At 32.8% G+C, this 18,663-nt stretch overlaps 1 protein-coding gene across 1 annotated transcript in view; it reads right to left on the bottom strand.

Moving 5' to 3' along the window:
- Positions 1–1,173: 1,173 nt before the first annotated feature.
- The window catches only part of LOC129226453 (calcium/calmodulin-dependent protein kinase kinase 2-like), a 310,711-nt gene continuing 293,221 nt past the window's right edge, over positions 1,174–18,663 (bottom strand). The window contains exons 12-17 of the mRNA XM_054861060.1: positions 16,577–16,602; positions 15,645–15,772; positions 13,777–13,864; positions 11,098–11,226; positions 10,144–10,268; positions 1,174–1,713 (exon numbers count right to left, since the gene is read on the bottom strand). Coding sequence (XP_054717035.1) covers positions 1,659–1,713; positions 10,144–10,268; positions 11,098–11,226; positions 13,777–13,864; positions 15,645–15,772; positions 16,577–16,602 — 551 coding nt within the window. The 3' untranslated portion in view covers positions 1,174–1,658. The remainder of the gene's footprint in view (positions 1,714–10,143; positions 10,269–11,097; positions 11,227–13,776; positions 13,865–15,644; positions 15,773–16,576; positions 16,603–18,663) is intronic.

The following is an 18,663-nucleotide window of genomic DNA, read 5'->3' as shown; positions in this document are numbered from 1 at the left end:
TTCACAGCTATAGATGCTAAGGGATTTCTGAGAAAAGCAAAATGGCAGTTTTGTACGCTTGAAGTGTCAATTTCCAATTCTCATAGTCTCTAGTAACATATTTTGCTCTTTAGCTCTGGGCTCAAATTGAGTTAGCCTAGGACTTTTCTGTAAAATAGAAACCCTTATACCTACTGTTCTAATTCATTTAGAAAATTGGGACAAGCTTTATGTGATGCAAAAAAAAAAAAAAAAACCTTTCGAACGACATAGAGTTTAAAATAGATGATCAGTTTAAGAATGATGAGGTTTTATCTATTTTTAACTCCATTAATCCTCATATTCAATTTTTTTGTGAGAAAGAATGGGATATTGCATTCCCTATCTGGATGTTCTCGTAATGAATTGGTTTTGAAACTACCGTTTAACCTTTTGCTGTTTCTTTGCCTCCTCTCTCATAGAGTAGCCTCTCATTCTCTTAGTCAAAAATATTCTGCTTTTAATACTTTTGTTTATTGTACTATTAATATTTGTTCTTTACCGGAACTTAATCATCTTAAAACTTTGAAATTGATACAGTAGACTATCCGCCTACTTTGATTGATTCCATTTATAAAAAAACTTTCTAATAAATCCCAAATTAATGTTTGTAATCCGAATTTTCATCAAAAAGAATTTGGTTGTTTTGCCTTTTGTCGCATGTGTGAGCTATCAGGTTGCTAAGAGTTTAAAACGTTTCCAATTCCAGGTGGTGTTCTCTCTAATTAATAAACTATAATAATTCTCATTTCTTAAAGACCCAATTCATCTTCTTAATTATTGTGGAACATATAAAATTAATTGCAGTTGCAATCTAGCCTATATTGGACATACTCGGCGTGCTTTAAAATTTTGCTTGAAAGAGCATTATAATTATGTGAAAAAACAATAATTAAGTCTAGTATTGCCCAACATTGTTGGTATTTGAATCACACTTCCGCTTTTAACTCTTATCAAATTATCCAAAAATGCTCGATTCCTCACACCTTGACTTTATGGGATTTTTTTCCACATTTTGAGGAATTGCTATAACTTAGAAAAATGGAACAGCCTAAGATCAATAACTAAGGTCTGGCCTCCACATTTATAATTTTGACCTTTCCCCTTACATTTTTATCTATTTTGCATATTTTTATTTTTACCATTCACTTAAACCTATCTTGCTTTGTCTATTTTTAACTTGTTTTTGTTATGTGGTTGACATTCCCCCTTTTCTTCTAGTTATCTTTATTTTTATTTTTCTGTAATTTTTGTTTTTGGTTTGTTTCATTTCTTGGTATTTTTTCTTTCATTTGCTTTTTCTTTTCTTGTGGTTCACGGTTATTGCCATTGTCTTTTTTGCAAATAGTTTTATTTGAAAAGAATAGATGTACTGTATGAATTTTTAAACAATACAATAAATCAGAAAACCACATCAAAATACTTTATTAAAATAGATGTAGAATTGAATGTTTATAATATAAGCGTATAAGATTCGATTCAAAAGGATAAAGAGAGAGAAAAATCTTATAGAAAGCTGAGCTAAAATATTTATCAGTTCGAATGTTAAAGAGATGAAATAAGTTAATGCTTGTAGTTGATACAAAAAGCTGTATGTACATATTTAAATGCATTCAATGTAGATTTAAAAGATGACAAACTCATTGCTCTTCAATGTTTGCACTGTTAACTTCTAGTAAGGCAGGTAAGGTTTTCCTGAAAAGATATAAACATGTTATTATTATATGTGTTATAGGGACAAACACACACACATACATGAAATGCAATTATTTAGATTTAGTGATTATTGCTTGAAAATGGGCATTGAAGATTTCCGGCAACAGTTTTAAATAATATGTTTTTGCTGAGTAACGAAGTATCTCACCAGGAAGCTCTATGATAGTGTATAAATGAGAATAATTCAAATAAGTAGCAATTGAAAGAGTATAAGTAAAACATGTTTTCGGACGCATAAATTATGTGCCCTCGTATCCCCATAGTTAAAATATAAGTTGTTAAAGTCTGCCAAAATGTTAAGAAAAGTGTCCAAATTTGGAGGCTTTTTGTGAGAAATGGAAGAAATCTTTCGCAGATGGATGTCTTGATACATGTAGACGGTGAGATCGCTTGATAGCTTCTATTTCTCACCAAGTCTTTAAATTTGGCTCTTTTCTTAGAATTTTGGAAGACTTTAAGATCTAGTGTCTCAATAACAAGGGGAAGACGCAAATATTTTTTCTGTCAAAAAATGTCTGTTTTTTCGATTGCTACCCAGTAATTGATAAGAAATTTTTAAACTAATTGCAACTGCGGTCTTGCCTATGTCGGACAGACCCATCGTTCTTTGAAATTTCGTTTAAATGAGCATAAAAATTATGTGAAAAAAACAACAGTTGAACAAGTCTAGCATTGCCCAACATCGCTGGGAATCAAATCACTCCTTTGATTTTAACTCTTTTGAAATTATTCAGAAATGCCCACATTCTTCAGATCTTGATTTTTGGGAGTCTTTCCAAATTCTGAAGAATAGTTTTAATCTAATAAACAATCTTTAAGCCATTCTGTATTTTTCTGCAGTTTGACTTCCTTTCTTATAATTAGTTTCTCTTCTCCCCCTTTTCTTGTAATTCCTTTGGTCTAAGTCATACAGATGTTATTGTTCTGTCTTTCTTGATTATTTTTATTCGTCATTAAGTTTCTATTTTTTGTTTTATTTTACACATATTTTGCAATTTTGTTTTGCTGTTTTCCCCATATATTTCAGGTTTTTCCTGTATTATACTTTTGTTATACTTTTACTGCCTGTTTGCTAAATGTTACATTTAAATCTTTACAAATGTTTCTACCATGAAATGTATTGCTAATTTATTCATTAGCGGTTTCATTTTGCCATTTAAATTTATTATTATGTGATTTTTAGAGAAATTTATTACTTAACGGCTTTTTCTCGAAGGAAATCATGTAATGTATTTTGGCTCTGAGTTACATTTTGTCATGTTTGTTTTCTTAATTCGCTATTACGTCACGTTGTATGACTTACTAAAAAGATTTTCAGTTTTCCCTTTTGGTTATATTTTTGTAGCTGTTGTAACAAATTTTACTGGTTGTGATTATGTTTCTTTTTGTATGTTTTACTGCAGGGGCATAGCTAAGGGGGGGGTTTGGGGACAAACCCCCCCCCCTACCGAAACGTTAGTCTCAAAAAAAAAAAAAAAAAGAGAAAAAGAAGAGGGAAGAGAAAGAAAAAAAGAAGAAAGAGAAAAAAATCACTATGACTTTTTTCTGTGTAACAAAGGTTAAAAATTCACTTCGCTCCCCCCCCCCCCCCAATGCCATTGAAAATCTGCTCCATGAGTGACCCTCAAGTATAAAGACGCCTCCCTCTGCTGCGACAATTTTTTGATAATTGAGTGAAATTTGACACTTCGCTTTAGAAATGAGATTGTTTGTTAAATCCACGTATAGGCAGCCTTTCTTTGTCATAGATTCTGCAAATTGTGAAATATGTTTAATTTTATGAGTGGCGTAGTGAGAATAATGCATACAGTCGAATCTGTATATTTCGAATTTCACATTAAAAAAAATCGAGATAATGAGGTTTTGAATTACGGAGGCTATAAGAAACTTTTTATAGAAATTTGAAATATGATGGTGAAAATTTGAAATCGATACTAAAGACAATATGGGCTCTTGATTAAAATTCCTCTTTATTAGTTTTGTTAGGTATTTATTCTATTATTACATTATTAAGTGCTTTATTGCGAGTTTAAGGAATCATTTTGACAGTAAAAGAAACTTTAAGCATATCTTTTTCAAGAAAAGTCTTTTATTGCTTTTTGGTCCCTGATTTTTTTTTTGGATTCATTATTTATCCTCTTGAGGTTAGCAATTGCAGCAAATCTAACTTGGCCAGTAGTCTACGATTTTCCTTTTTTCATCACTTGAAAAAAAACTTATACTTTCTTTTCACTCCTATCATTTCGGTTTTCTAAGGAATCACAATTTTAAAAAAGAGAGCAACCAAAGAACAGTACTAATCCAGATAACAGAGCGAAATGGCTTTTAACTTGAATGACCTTTAACCATGAACTTTAATGTTCATTTTAACATGCCAAACCTGTGAATTTCACCCCTTAACTCTTCTTCCAAGAAAGTGCGCGAAACGACTGTCCTTTGGTTAATCTTCCTGGAAAGCCTATTTGTGGAACGCATTTACTGCCTCCTCAGCTCTTGAAGACAATTCCTCTGTTTCTGAGTTGAAGAAAATGTTTTTGTTTGCTGCTTTGAAGATCATTGGGCTTCGAATCCGAAAATGATAGCATAACCAGAATTCGAGACGATAGAGGTTTTTGTTGTCTGGTCTCGTATGTGTCATAGGTCATAGTCAAAACTACCTTTGCTAACCAGAGTATCCATTGCAATCACATTGATTCTTCAGTCAGTATTTGCTGCGTATTCTTTTGGAAACGTACAGTCTGTTTAAAGTAGTACATTCTAAGTGAAAGTTGTTGCATAATGAAACGAACAAGACTGATAACAAGCTTTTTTCAACTCAAAGAAAAAAATTAAAATGACGAAAAGGATTGCTCTAAAAAGAGAAAGTTAACGTCGTCTGAAGAAAACGAAGTACAGTCTGCAAAGCAGCGTTAGTCCCATCGGACCCTTCTGAAGGTAATTTTATTTTAATTCAAAAGAAAAACTGCATAGCATTACATGAATAAAATGTTTAAAAACGAGATGAATCTAGATTATTTCTATTAGCTTGGTTTGGATTAAAAAGTCGAAAATAAAAAAGACTTCTGTTTATAATACCCGAAAATTGCTGCTGCTCTCTCAAATAGATATTTATGTAAATTCTAAAGCAGCTAATAAAATTAAAAATAAATATCTTTATAGATATATCTTTATAAATATAATATCTTTATAGTCTGACCACCGATGAGATTGAAAGTCAAACATCCAGTTTACAGGCGGAAATGGAAGTATCTATTAGCTTTCAGGGATGCCAGCTTTTGTAGATGTGTGTTAGCCTCTAAATTAAGCAGTCACACTGAAATGAACGGAACACGGTCATCAGATATTTGATTTCCCCCTGATTTGGATAGACTGGTTTTGACAAGACGTTGCTAGAAAATTTCACTTTAAATTAAATGGAAGGAAAAGAAAAAAAAGTTGAACTTTCCATAACATTAAAAAAATAAAAAATTCTTTGCTTTTGTTTTGTTTGACACAAATATGGGAATTGGGGCACCCCATTCCAAAGTATGTAAGATTCACCTCCCTCTTATTTTTTTAATACTAAAAAAAATTACACACACACACACACACATATATATATATATATATATATACTAGCAAAAATACCTGGCGTTGCCTGGGTCAGTAATAATTGTGAGAAACAATCGCTACTTTCTTTTGTTTTCTGTTTTAACTGAAAGAACTCAAAACACACCGCTTTGACGTCATTAAAAATTGAGCTTCATCCTTACCCATAAAAGTAAAAAAGCAATAAGTATAAAGAACGAAAGAGAGAACGAAAGCGCAAAGTGGAGCATATAAAAATTTGAAGAATTTCCAAAATATATCGAACAAAAACAAAGATCACTAAAAAAACTGTGCGCTTTATTTACTTAATAGTACACACACACACACAAAAAAAAGAAAAAATGCTCTCTACTATGTTTACCTAAGTGTGCAAAAAGTGAGTTTCCAAATGTTTAAATGACTTTAGACTCATGTTTGCTCCGGAGAAGCCTTGATTCAAAATTTACATTATGATTACTTTTAATGTTGCTGTTGTTAGGCAAAGAATTTTCGAAACAATGGGTTTAATCTTTAATCATTTGATGTGGAAATTACATGACATTCACAGTTTTCGATCACGCCGTTTTTAAATTAAGATTCTTAGCAATAAATTATAGGCTAAGTTGTTCCCTGATAATGTAGGTATCAGTGGTGAAAAAATGGTTAAAGTCTGTCCAGTAGTTTTGAAGTTTACCCCGGACATCCGGACAGAGATTAGCCCTTTATGTGTGTGTGTGTGTATATATATATATATATATATAAGAAGACCCCCCCCCCTGAAAGTCGGGTCTAGCTACGCCTCTGTTTTACTGTATTATAGCTAGAAATGTTTTAAATATATTTGAGTCATTCCATGTCAACTGACCTAATTTTTCACATCGTACCCACTCCACCATCTCGGATTTGGATGAAATTTTATAGAGGCGTAGAGATGCCTTTGAATCTAACCTATGCAAATTTTCAGCTTCCTAGATCCAAATCCTGAGGATCTAGGATCTCCGAAAAATGTGATCCAAGATGGTGGATAAGCTTTTTGTGCCAAATTTCCGATTTTACACCAAGTTTACACGACATTTTATTGCACTCTAAGCCTGAAATTTTGGGTGCTTAAAGAATGTTTGAGCGTTAGTATATTCAAGTATTTTTGTAAATTTGAGCTTGTTAGATTTTGTGTAACATGAGCATGAACTTGTGAAAAAGCGCAATGGGAAATTTTTTTTCTGGATCTTACGTTGTAATAATATCTGAACAAAAATAATTCAAAAGCTCATACTGCGTGATTCCATTGTAAAAGTGCTTGTTTTTAATGGGTTACAGTTACAGAGCTAAAATATCTATTTTCTAGAAGATATTGTGATTCAAAGTAACCATTAAAACCGTTCAAATGAAAAAAAGCCCATTTTCAAAGTGCTATAGCTCAAGTTTGTCATCTCGCATCTTCTTTTCGTTTATACCATTAGAAAGAAAGCATTTTCCCCTTTCAAATTAAGTTTTTTCTTCGATGGTGTTCTTTCGAATAAGGATAAAAAAACGAGCTTGAACTTATATTTGTCGTAACAAATTGCCATGTTTAACCTTAGATTACAAGACATTTTATAACAATGGAAGCCTGAAATTTTAGGATCTTTAAGTACTTTTGGTTGTCAACACGTTCTAGTATTTTTGTGAATTTGAGTTCATTAACTTTTGTGTAGCACGTATGCAAAGTCTAGACAAAACGCAGCAGAGAAACGTTTTCCTGGATTTTAAAATGTCATAAATTCTAAACAAAAATGATTCAAATGCTCAAACTTTGTAATTCTATTGTCAATCAGCATGTTTTTAATGGGTTATAGTTGCAGAACGTAAATATTGATTTTTTAAGAGATATTGGCATCCTAAGTGGCTATCAAAATAGTTCACGTGAAGAATAGCATGTTTTTAATGCCCTGTAGCTCAAGTTTGTCACCTTGCATCTTCTTTTCGTTGGTACCATGAGATAGAACATATTTTTCCTATAAAAATAGTTTTCTTTTCAATGGTGTTCTTTCAGATAAGCGGGAAAAAATGAGCCTGAAATACTATTTGTCGTTATCGAGACAATCTCATTCTACAATACAATGGTGAATGACGTGACAACCGACTTATAGGGATTTTGCAACTGTTCTAAATCAGAAATAATTTTTTATTAATCATTTAAAAAGATACTTTGCAAATGAAATATGATAAAAAAGAAAATTATCTTGTTCTGTCTATTGTATCAGCTTCCTGAACAAAATATTTTTCTGATTCTAACATATTTAATTTACAAAAGACGTTTTTAAATGATTAATAAAAAACTATTTCTGTCTTATAACAGTTGCAAAATCCCTATAAATTGGTTGTCATGGCATTCACCTTTCTTTATTTATTGTAGAACGAGATTTTCTCGCTAACGACAAATAGCATTTCAGGCTCATTTTTTCCCGCTCATCTGAAAGAACACCATCGAAGAGAAAAATTATTTTTATAGGAAAAATATGTTCTATCTCACGGTACCAACGAAAAGAAGATGCTAGGTGACAAACTTGAGCTACAGAGCATTAAAAACAGGCTATTATTCATGTGAACTATTTTGATAGCCACTTTGGATGCCAATATCTCTTAGAAAATCAATATTTACGCTCAGCAACTATAACCCATTAAAAACATGCATATTGACAATATAATTACAAAGTTCGAGCATTTGAATCATTTTTGTTTAGAATTGACATTCTAAAATCCAGGAAAAAGTTTCTCTGCTGCGTTTTGTCAAGACTTTGCATACGTGCTACACAAAAGTTAATGAACTCAAATTCACAAAAATACTAGAACGTGTTGACAACCAAAAGTACTTAAAGCTCCTAAAATTTCAGGCTTCCAATGTTATAAAATGTCACGTAATCTGAGATGTAACAAGGCAGATATAAGTTCAAGCTCGTTTTTTATCCTTATTCGAAAGAACACCATCGAAAAAAAAAAACATATTTTGAAAAGAAAAAATGTGTTCTTTTTAATGGTATAAACGAAAAGAAGATGCGAGATGACAAACTTGAGCTATAGCGCTTTGAAAATGGGCTATTTTTCACTTGAACGGTTTTGATAGCCACTTTGAATCACAGTATCTTCTAGAAAACAGATATTTAAGCTCTATAACTGTAACCCATTAAAAACAAGCACTTTTACAATGGAATCACGAGGTACGAGCTTTTGAATTATTTCTGTTCAGATTTTATGACAACTTAAAAATTCAGGAAAAATTTTTCCCATTGTGATTTTTCGTAAGTTCACGCTCATGCTACACAAAATCTAACAGCCTCAAATTCACAAAAATACTTGAATATACTAACGCTCAAACATACTTTAAGCGCCTAAAATTTCAGGCTTCCAATGTAATTAAATTTCCTGTAAACTTGGTGTAAACTTGGCAATTTGGCACCAAAAGCTAATCCACCATCTTGGATCACATTTTTCGGAGATCCTAGATCTTCAGGATTTGCATCTAGGAAGCTGAAAATTTGCATAGATTAGTTTCAAAGGCATCTCTACTCCTCTATAAAATTTCATCCAAATCGGAGATGGTCGAGTGGGGACCCCTAGGTCACTTGACATGGAATGACTCATTTAATTTTAGATGTGTTTCCTCTCGTGCAGATCATTTTAATATGCATTGTGTGGTTGTAAGAGGTAACCAAACAAATCACGAAACGTAGCTATTATAGCCAGGGATCCAATGTCTAACAAAAGAAGTGCAGGAGCCCTATAGCCTTCAGAACTTTTTTTAATGCTTAAATGGCATGAATTGGGTCAAAAATTCAAAAAAATGAGTGAAATAAGCAAGAAAGTATGGGAGCTCAGCTCCCATAACAATTAAGCCCTGATCAGCAGAAAAATATTATTTATATAATGAAGTCAGATGGTCACCCCAAGCTCTGCTATAATTACTCAGAGTCATTCAAAAAGACGAATACACTGGGTTATCAAAAGCGGTTTGTTACACGTATATTATTAAAAGTCAGTAAGGTTTTGGTTGTTGCTGATTAAGTACACCATTATTGTATCTATTAGGCATAAATTTAATCAGAATTTCAGCGAAAGAAATTATTAAACATTTTCATTTTACATGCATGCAATCGTCAATAAGGTCACTTTTAAAAAATCGTAAAACATTTTCTGAGAAAAAACACAGGATGCGGTGTGTATCCACTAGTTAAGCATTAAAAGGGGTTCAAATGAGCCAATTTTTAGATTAAAAAAAAGGGCTTTTTGAGTAATCTCACTTCAAAAATCGTTGATTTTTGAAAATAATCAAAATTTTAAATTTTATTTCCAAGACTGTATGGATCTAAGGATTATAATAAAATATGCTATGAAACTATCATATAAGGGCTTTAGTCAGCCATCACCATTTAGTAAAAAAAACTTTTTTTTTTCATAGAGAAAAAAAAAATCGTAAAATCGGTAAAAATGCAGTTTTTTTCGCCACAAAAATAATCTTTTTTCTTTATCAAAAAACCTAATTAAATTTTAAGAAATGATGTCTAGATGATATATGGATCCTTATTTATTTTTAGAAAGAAGAATTATTCAAATAAGTTAAATACTTTTGATTTGAAATAGTGTCCATTTCAAATCGAGTGTTTTGCTTTTTTTTTTCCAAAATGGCCGATTTTGTGCAGATTTTTAGTAGGCTGTAATGGAAGAAAAAATTTTTTTCTTGCAAAATCCTTTTGGGATATTTCATATGTCTCTCAGTTGTAATTACTGTAATATTTTCAAAAAAATCGGTGATGGTGGAATGGCTCAGAATTATTTTATATTTATTTAAACAGAGACAGAATTTACCTTTCCAAAAGTGATTCTGAAGATGAAGCATTCTTTGAATTTGCTGGAACTTTCTTTCCATAGGCGTTACTGTATTTAAAAGGATTGCTAAAAGAGTGTTTCTTTAACATGCTTTTAACAAGTATCTGAAAAAGAGTAAAATACACTATAGGAAATCATCCCAAAAGAAATTACAGGAACTTTTTTATTAAAATTATATAAAAATAACTTGTGAAAAGTAGTTTTTAAGACCAGGGATTGGGGGGGGGGGTAGTCCGGTTGATAGGTTTCGGTAATCGGGCCTGAATCCAGATATTCCCAGATCATCAGCACATAGCAGAAAACTTTAAGAATAAAAATTACCACCATAATATTTTAGATGAGGGGTCATAAGCAAATGATGTCACACTTTAAGGGGGAAGAGGAATTTTCGAAATTGTAACAGGAAAGAGGGGGTACCAAGAAGTATGACATGCATTTTTATAACAGTACACTAATAACAATATAGCGTGACATATGACAAGGGGAGGGGTAAGGTGTGTGACACTTTATGTCAAAGGTGGGAGGGGGTCAAGTATGACAAAAAAAGTGCAACATTTAATGGACAGCTCCTAAGATAAAAGAGAAAAAACTTAAACTTGGCGTATTCATCTAAACCTCTTGGCCAGTTTTTATGAAACATTTGCCGATGAGTTTGACAGCGATAACCAAACAGTATCCTGCAGTAAATACATTACTGGGCGATTCTCGAAAAAATGTCCCGTGCAAAACGCTAAGTTTTTTTATTTTTTCCAGCTAACCAAAGCCTTCAAAAAATAATTCTATTGTGGAATAATACAAGCTTTAATTCTCTATCAAAGCATAACAGTTAATCCCATATTTAATTGATAGTTGCTTGATTAAAATTAAAAAACTTAGCGTTATGCACGGGACATTTTTTTCGTGAATCGCCCTACTAATGAAATACTTACTTACCAGTGTTCCTAATTTTGGAACAGACTGAATGGATTTTTGTATGTCGTCTTGCGTGATCTCAACACGTGTACAGTTGTCTTGTTCCGACAGCAGGGGACAAAGCCCGTTCTTCGTCACCCAGTTGTCTTCCTAAACAATGAGAAAGAAAAATAATCAATATCCATTCACAACGGCAACAAAACATAACAAAACATCCCTGACATAGTAGTTTTTGAATTTTTGGATTTTGGGGGCTGACATTTTTTGGATTAGAAAACATTATTGATAGTCTAGATTTTTTTATATTTAACATAATAGAAATTTAAACTGCTGTGTGTCTTAAAATGTTGGTAATTTGCATTACTATTTTACAGCTGTAAGTATAATAATAACTTTCTATTGTTGATATTAAATGTGAGTGGATAGAGCTGAGAATTTTTTTGTTACTTTCTTATAAGAAATAAAGAAAATAAATCATTGAACGATTTCTCTTGAAAAGTTTACAAAATGGAGTTTCAAACTGATTTATTTAGTAATGCTGATTTTAAATTTTCGCTTTTTAAAAATATTTTATAACTCACACACACAGTGTAGAACAGTTTTCACTGCAAAGTGTCTGTTATTGCAAGAAAAACACCCACTCAATGTGAACTGGAATTTTTCTGCACCACTATTAATTTATATAGCTATTAAAATAGTAATACCATAAAAATATATCTTTGATTTCATAAGAATATCAAGAGGTTTTGGCTCTTACAAAATAAATGATTTATTTTTGTAAAGTGTTATAAGGTTTCGAAGTTTTTAGTGATTGATAAAACCAACTTTTTCAAAACAATGGTGTAAAAACCTTCTGAAAACAAACGTTTAGTAATTTTTATCATAAAGCCATTTTTAACATAACATTGCGAAAAGTTATTATAAATGTTCTAATACAGGTTATCTTTTAATTAACACTTCCAAATGAAATAACTTCGTAGAGACTTTCTACGTGGTGCTGATGATTAATGCAGTAGAGGAGGGTATAAAAGGAAGCTGTTTCACATTGGTTTCACGCCATTATGAAAATGTGTATGAGGAAGTTGTTTTTTCCCCAGACCCGTGTTCTGGGTAAGAACACCGGCGTATATTGGTTCATACAGGATGGTGCCCCTTCACATCGAACAAACAGAGTGTTTAACACCATTAACAATGTGTTAGGAACACGGGTTACTGCTTGCCAATACCCGAACAACCATCCTGGTGCCATTGCATTGGTCAACAGGTTCACCGGATATGAATTCGTCCAACTTCTATCTTTGGGGTCGTATGAAAGATACAAGAAAAAGCTGACTGACCTCAATTGCCTCCTCAAGAAGTCCATATATGACTCATTTGCAAGTGTTAAAAGAGAAACACTTGAACAAGTTACTGATGACTTTGTCACTAGGTCGGGCCATTGAATCGCCTCTGAAGTTTGAAAACATTCTGATTTAATTTCCTTTTTGATGTTCCTTTGAATAAAAAAAGTTTTACAGCGCTATCTGCAACGATTCTTGTGTTAATTCAGTTTAAAGTTGTACGTTAATTAAAAGAAGCCCTGAATCTTCGTATATATAATAGCCAATAATTAAGTAATACTCCTGACGTCATCAACTATAAAACTCGCTCAACTGCATGATAACATGTTTCAGTAATGTTTAACATGCAGGGAAAGGCTTTATTGTGACAAGGCTGAACTGGATCCGGTCATTTAACTGTTTTACTGGTAAGATTCATTATTTCAGGGGAATGAAGAAACGATAAAATGGTCAACAATGAACGCTACCTACTGGAGTCTAGGGTTAATCCACTGGAGTTAGGGTTACTATTTCAGCTATCAAAATATCACCAAACAGGCAATGGCTTTGTTCAAATGTAGAAGAGTAGAAGCAATTTTCACCCGTCATACTTTGACGGGTGATTTTCTAATTTCCTTTAGAGTAAATAAAATGCAAATAAGTAACAGAATGATTGCAATTATTTTTCTAAGTATCCCCCTTCCCTCGTTTTGTGCTGATGATAAATAAAACAATATTCATAATACAGTAGAACCTTGTTTATCCGGCTTTCGTTTAATCGGATCACATTTCTAGCTTTAAAAAAATTATGTTTACATAAATAACTCTAAATTATAATAACAAGAACATAACTATAAGCACACCAAACATTCGCTTTTTATTTTGATTAGATATATAACTCTTGTGTACATTGGACAGTCAATTATGATGATCTAACAAATACCACTGCAACTCAACTATAACAATAAAGTGTTAGGTTGACCTTGTTTCATTCAAATGACACACATGTTTGAACCAGAAGCCAGTTAACCAATTCTTTGTTTAGAAATTTGATGAAAAAAGTTAATTTTTAATGTCAAACCATTTTCTTTAATTTTGTTGCAAAATATGGTTTTTTGTTGTGATAAACGGCAAGTCTGCTCATTTTAGGTTTTGTTTTGCTTATTGTCCATACTACCCGGATTTTCAATCATTCAGATAGCCTGTGGTCCCAGTTTGGCAAGCCTCTTCATTTAAGGATTTGCTTTGCTTATTACCCATACTACCTGGATTTTGGATCATCCAAATTGCTTTTGGTCCCAGTTAGTCTGGATAAACGAGGTTGTACTGTACATAATGAAACTGATATGAGTTTGCTATGAAACTAAGATTAAAGACATACCTTTATTCCCTTTAATGTTATTCTCTGCTTCGGATCTTTCTCCAACATCTTGCTCAAAAGGTACTTTAAATTATCACTTATGTTGTATCTGAAAAGAAAGGAGAATGTTAAAAGAAAAGTACATTTTGTACGCTTAAAAATCCATTGATTAATTGATTTCTATTTATATCCAATATTCAATACATAGATTCCAGTGATAAAATGTGGCTTAATGCTCATAAATCATCGTCAACAAAAAATCTTAAAATAGGATTGAGCAGGTCGCATGCGACCTGCTGAATCCCATTTTAATCTATCCTATTTTAATCTAATTCTATTTTAATCCTATCCTATGGCTTGCAGACTGAATATGGTTGTAGTAGAATTTCTTAAACTTCTAAACTGATTGTATGTATTGAGATTTTCTACAAAAATCAATCTCATATGGAAAGAAACTTCTGTTTCCATTTAGCCCCTAGTCTCTGGAGTTAAAGGAAACATGGTGGGGTAAACGTAAACATGATTTCATTCGCTAAACAATCATAAAATGAACTTTTTCATACCTATTTACTTTCAGCAAGAGTAGTCTTGGACACAATGCACAAAATTTTATCTCGCAACTCATTCAAAAGGAAGGGAAAATTCTTAAGTTAAAACATTGAAATTCTGTTTCCTTTTACCGTAATTGAGTGCAGTTATTATCTCGTTTCAAGTTATAAATCTCCTTTTAAGACAGTGATACCCGATTTTAATAAAGGGCCAAATTTTTATTATGAAAGGTCTTGTGGGCCCTATTGGTCATATATATATTTGTTTATTATATTTATGAATGACATCAATGAAAATATTTCTGGAAGCATGAATTGTTTTGCTGACGATGTAAAAGTTATGGGGATTGTCGAAAATGATGAACAAGTAAAACAGCTGCAAGAGGATTTAGATCATATTACTAAGTGGGCAGATAAATGGGGTATGGCAGTTAATGTAGGGAAATGTCAAGTGCTACACTTAGGTCATGGAAATAAGCGTATGAGATATCGTTTACAGGGTTCAGTCATAAATCAGGCAGAAAATGTTATGGATCTGGGTGTCTTTATAAATCAGGACTTCAAGTTTAGTCAACAGTGCAGTATTGCTAGTAACAAAGCCAACAAAATGCTTGGGTTCATCAATAGATCTATTTCAAACAAATCTAAGAAAGTTCTTCTGCCTTTATATAGGAGTTTAGTAAGACCTCATTTGGAGTATGCTGTTCAGTTTTGGTCGCCTTATCTGAAGAAAGATATTTTTGTATTGGAAAGGGTTCAAAGAAGGGTAACTAAATTAGTAAGGGGACTCTCAGATTTAGATTATGATACCAGACTTAATAGGCTTAACATGTATAGCCTGGAGCAAAGGAGAGTCAGAGGGGACATGATTCAGTTATTTAAATTTATCAAAATGAAAGATGTAAATGGATTAAATTTTTGCGGGAAAAGCAGGACAAGGGGTCATTGTTTTAAGCTATTTAAATCTCAGGCTAACTTGGAAATCAGGAAAAACTACTACTTTAGCAGGGTCGTGGGCACTTGGAATAGCTTACCGGAAGAGGCGGTAATGAGCAAGGGAGTGGATAGCTTTAAGAGGGCCATTGATCTTCATTGGGGACTAATTAATTGACTAGGACCAGCCTAGCTGGGCCCAGAGCCTGTTGCTGGTCATCACATTTGTATATATATATATATATATATATATAGATATACTTCGATTTAGAGAGAGACAGTGTAAAGTTTTTTAATAAGTTTTCGTTTAGTTTGAAAAAGCAAGTTTTGCAAAGTTGAAGATTGCTGTTTTACAAGTACATAATAAGGTGTCATGGATGCAATTATTAATGAAGTGGAAGAACTTACTGCTCTGGGAAAGGTACAGGATACGATTTTATCTTGGTGTAAAGAGCCAAGATATTTGAGTCTTGGAATGGAACATCTCCATAAACAAATGCGTATAGACTGATCCCCATTTGCCAGATATCAAGTGCCTGTCCAAAATAGAAATAAGAACAAAATCATGAGAGCACATCCATCTCTTAAGGTGTTAGAACTTTTATTTGCTTGTTATCAGATAAAAATTACCATTTTGTGTAAACTAAACCGAGAATTACTAAAATATTATTCTTTCAAAAACTTATATTTACACCCCCCCTCAAGGGGGTACTAAAAAAAGGGTAACAAGAGCTCTGAGGAATGTGCAGATTCTCTGTATGAATAAAAATCACGCTGAAGATAACAAAGATGATCAGAGTTTTCAACGGTGATAAGATTTTTGAGTTGGGTGGTATTGGACCCCCCCCCCCCCCTACATTTCCGACCTCGCATCAAGTGATTTCCATCTGTTTGGACCTTAAAGGAAACACTTGGGAGGTCAGCAGTTCAGAACCCCATGCTGCGGTTCAGCAAGCCGTCTTGATGTGGTTTCATTCTTAACGATGATATTTATGCTATGTGTTTCTTTATAGGTCCAAAGAGATGGAAGTCACGTGTCAGGGGTGTAAGGAAAGTGGTCCAATACCTCCTGATGCAAAAACCTTATCACATTTCTTGTTTTATTGGCGGGACATGTTCCGTCAATGCAGCCATCTTCTTATTGACATTTTGTCTTGTTAGTGGACACCCACCTCCATCCGCCGGTACCATTTGAAAGTTACGATCATCTTCGTTATTTTTAAGCGTAATTTTTATTCACACAGAGAATCTGCACACTCGTCAGAGCTCTTGTTACCTTAATATTTGAAAACTCTACCATCTATACATACAGAAACACAATCTATCAAAGATTAACCTACCTTTCCACTGTAAACTTCCCTTGTACCTGTAAATAAACAAAACATTTTGTTTTAAGGTGGTTGTTGTTCAAATGGTTTTTGTTATTATACTAAAACATAACATATTTACAAGTGAGAACTATTTTGTACATTTCTTATCCATAAAGTAAATTTTTAATGATCGTACGTTCATTGTATAACTGGCTAGAAATTTCCGTTAGTTGACTTCATGGCAGGAAATATCAACAGATCGCACTTCTATGAAAGTGACACAACTTAAAATTCGGAAAATTGTACTAGTTAATGATTAAAATCTAAACTTAATGCTCTTTCTTGCCACAGAACTAGTACAAAGTTAATTTTCATAACTGGTGAATGACAGCGTAAAAACGATATCATCAGTAATGACACATGAAAATTTCATAATTTAAAAGAAAATTTTTGAGCTTTAGGTATGCATTGTAGAGATGAGTTCGGACTCATTTTTGAGAGCCTGGGCCGCCCGAGCCTGAAAATTTGTAATCGAGCCCTGGTGATATTGTCTCGGACCAAAATCCGAGCACGCCGAGCTTGAAGGAAACTTTCGTGTATCGAAAACCGAACCTTCTACAATCTGACATGATCTCTCTGTTAATGAAAAATGTTATGTCAAATGTTCTTCATTAACAGAAGTTTCTAAATTTTCTCAAAATGCTCCACTTCAAATGCATTACTCTATGACATATTGCAATAGTAATCACAAAAAACACTATAAATAAGCGTTAATTTTTATTTATTTATTTTTTGGTTAAAGTTTCACATTGATCGAACTGATTTAAATTTTTCTTTCATTTTCTCACAGTAGGAACATGTTTATTTGCTTTGAATTTGTTTGGAGATTGACGATTGAATATATTTGCTTGAGTCTGAGCCCGTCCAAGCTTAAAACCTATTTTCGGTTCTAGAGCTGAGCCCGCTTCGGGCCTGGGCTCGGGCTGTCGTGCCCGGGCTGAGCCCGTCTCATCTCTAATGCATTGTTCATCTAGACTACAAAAGCTAATCAGTAAACATGTAATAATAAATTGATTGCGTGTATTGTAATATTTGAGACTCAATTGCTTAAAACTACTATTGCGTAAAACCTTGATTTTCTCCATTGCTGTGGGTTTTTTTTTTGAGTTGTGTCACTTTTCTTGCCGGGGTGCGAGATGTAGAATACATAGACATAGCAAAAGATATTTTGTTAATAGCACACTTAAAAGAAAGTGTAGATGGCCCAATGAGCACTAATTCAAAAGTAGACCTGTTCGTTTATTTTTAGCTGATAGCTGTGAAAACAATCTTTAAAATGATGTCTTTCTAGCAAAGATCAATGAAGTATTATGGAGGTTATGGCGTACCCACATAATACACCCTTGAGAAATAATATATATATGTATGATGATGCAATTTTGTTAAAATAAACATTTTCTTTTCTGATTTTAATGACAACTCAACTGTCACTCAGAATCCTGCCCGCAATGACTTAAGATTATATATTCATGGAAGTTTAGATCAGAATTCATCTGAGGAAAATTTGTCATGTCTATGGGAAGATTGATGTCTTGACTGGCATGTTACGAATACGACGCTCTCACCTACTGGGCTTCTACGACCTCATATGGCTATGCACTAAAGCAATGAGTAGTAATAAAGTAACAAAATAAACTAAAGTTAATGCCTTTATTTTGTTCAAATGTTAAAAAAAGTAAAACTACGATATACGATGTTAAAATTAATGCTTTGTTTCTTGATTTTAGCAAAAACAAAACTTGTTCAGAATCCTGCAATGAATTTGGAATATATGTTCATGGAAATTTGGATAAGAACTCTGCTCAGGAAAATAAGTCATTGAAACCATATTTTTTGGAACATGGACACTTGAGCTCATGACACTCTAACAAAATGAACCAATTTGAGATGCTAAATATTAAAGCAATGAATAATAAAAACAAAATGAACTTTTTGGGCTAAACAACCAAGATATGAGCTGTCTGTCTGTGTTTCGCCTAAAGCGGTGGAAAAAAATCTTTAAAATGATGTCTTACTTATGGACTTAAAAAAAGATTGCTAAGGAAGTTATAGTGTTC

The sequence above is a fragment of the Uloborus diversus genome, chromosome 7, assembly GCF_026930045.1.
Source record: "Uloborus diversus isolate 005 chromosome 7, Udiv.v.3.1, whole genome shotgun sequence".
Lineage (NCBI taxonomy): Eukaryota > Metazoa > Arthropoda > Arachnida > Araneae > Uloboridae > Uloborus > Uloborus diversus.
The sequence above is the reverse complement of the archived record's forward strand: the minus strand, read 5'-3'. Positions and strand labels throughout refer to the sequence as shown.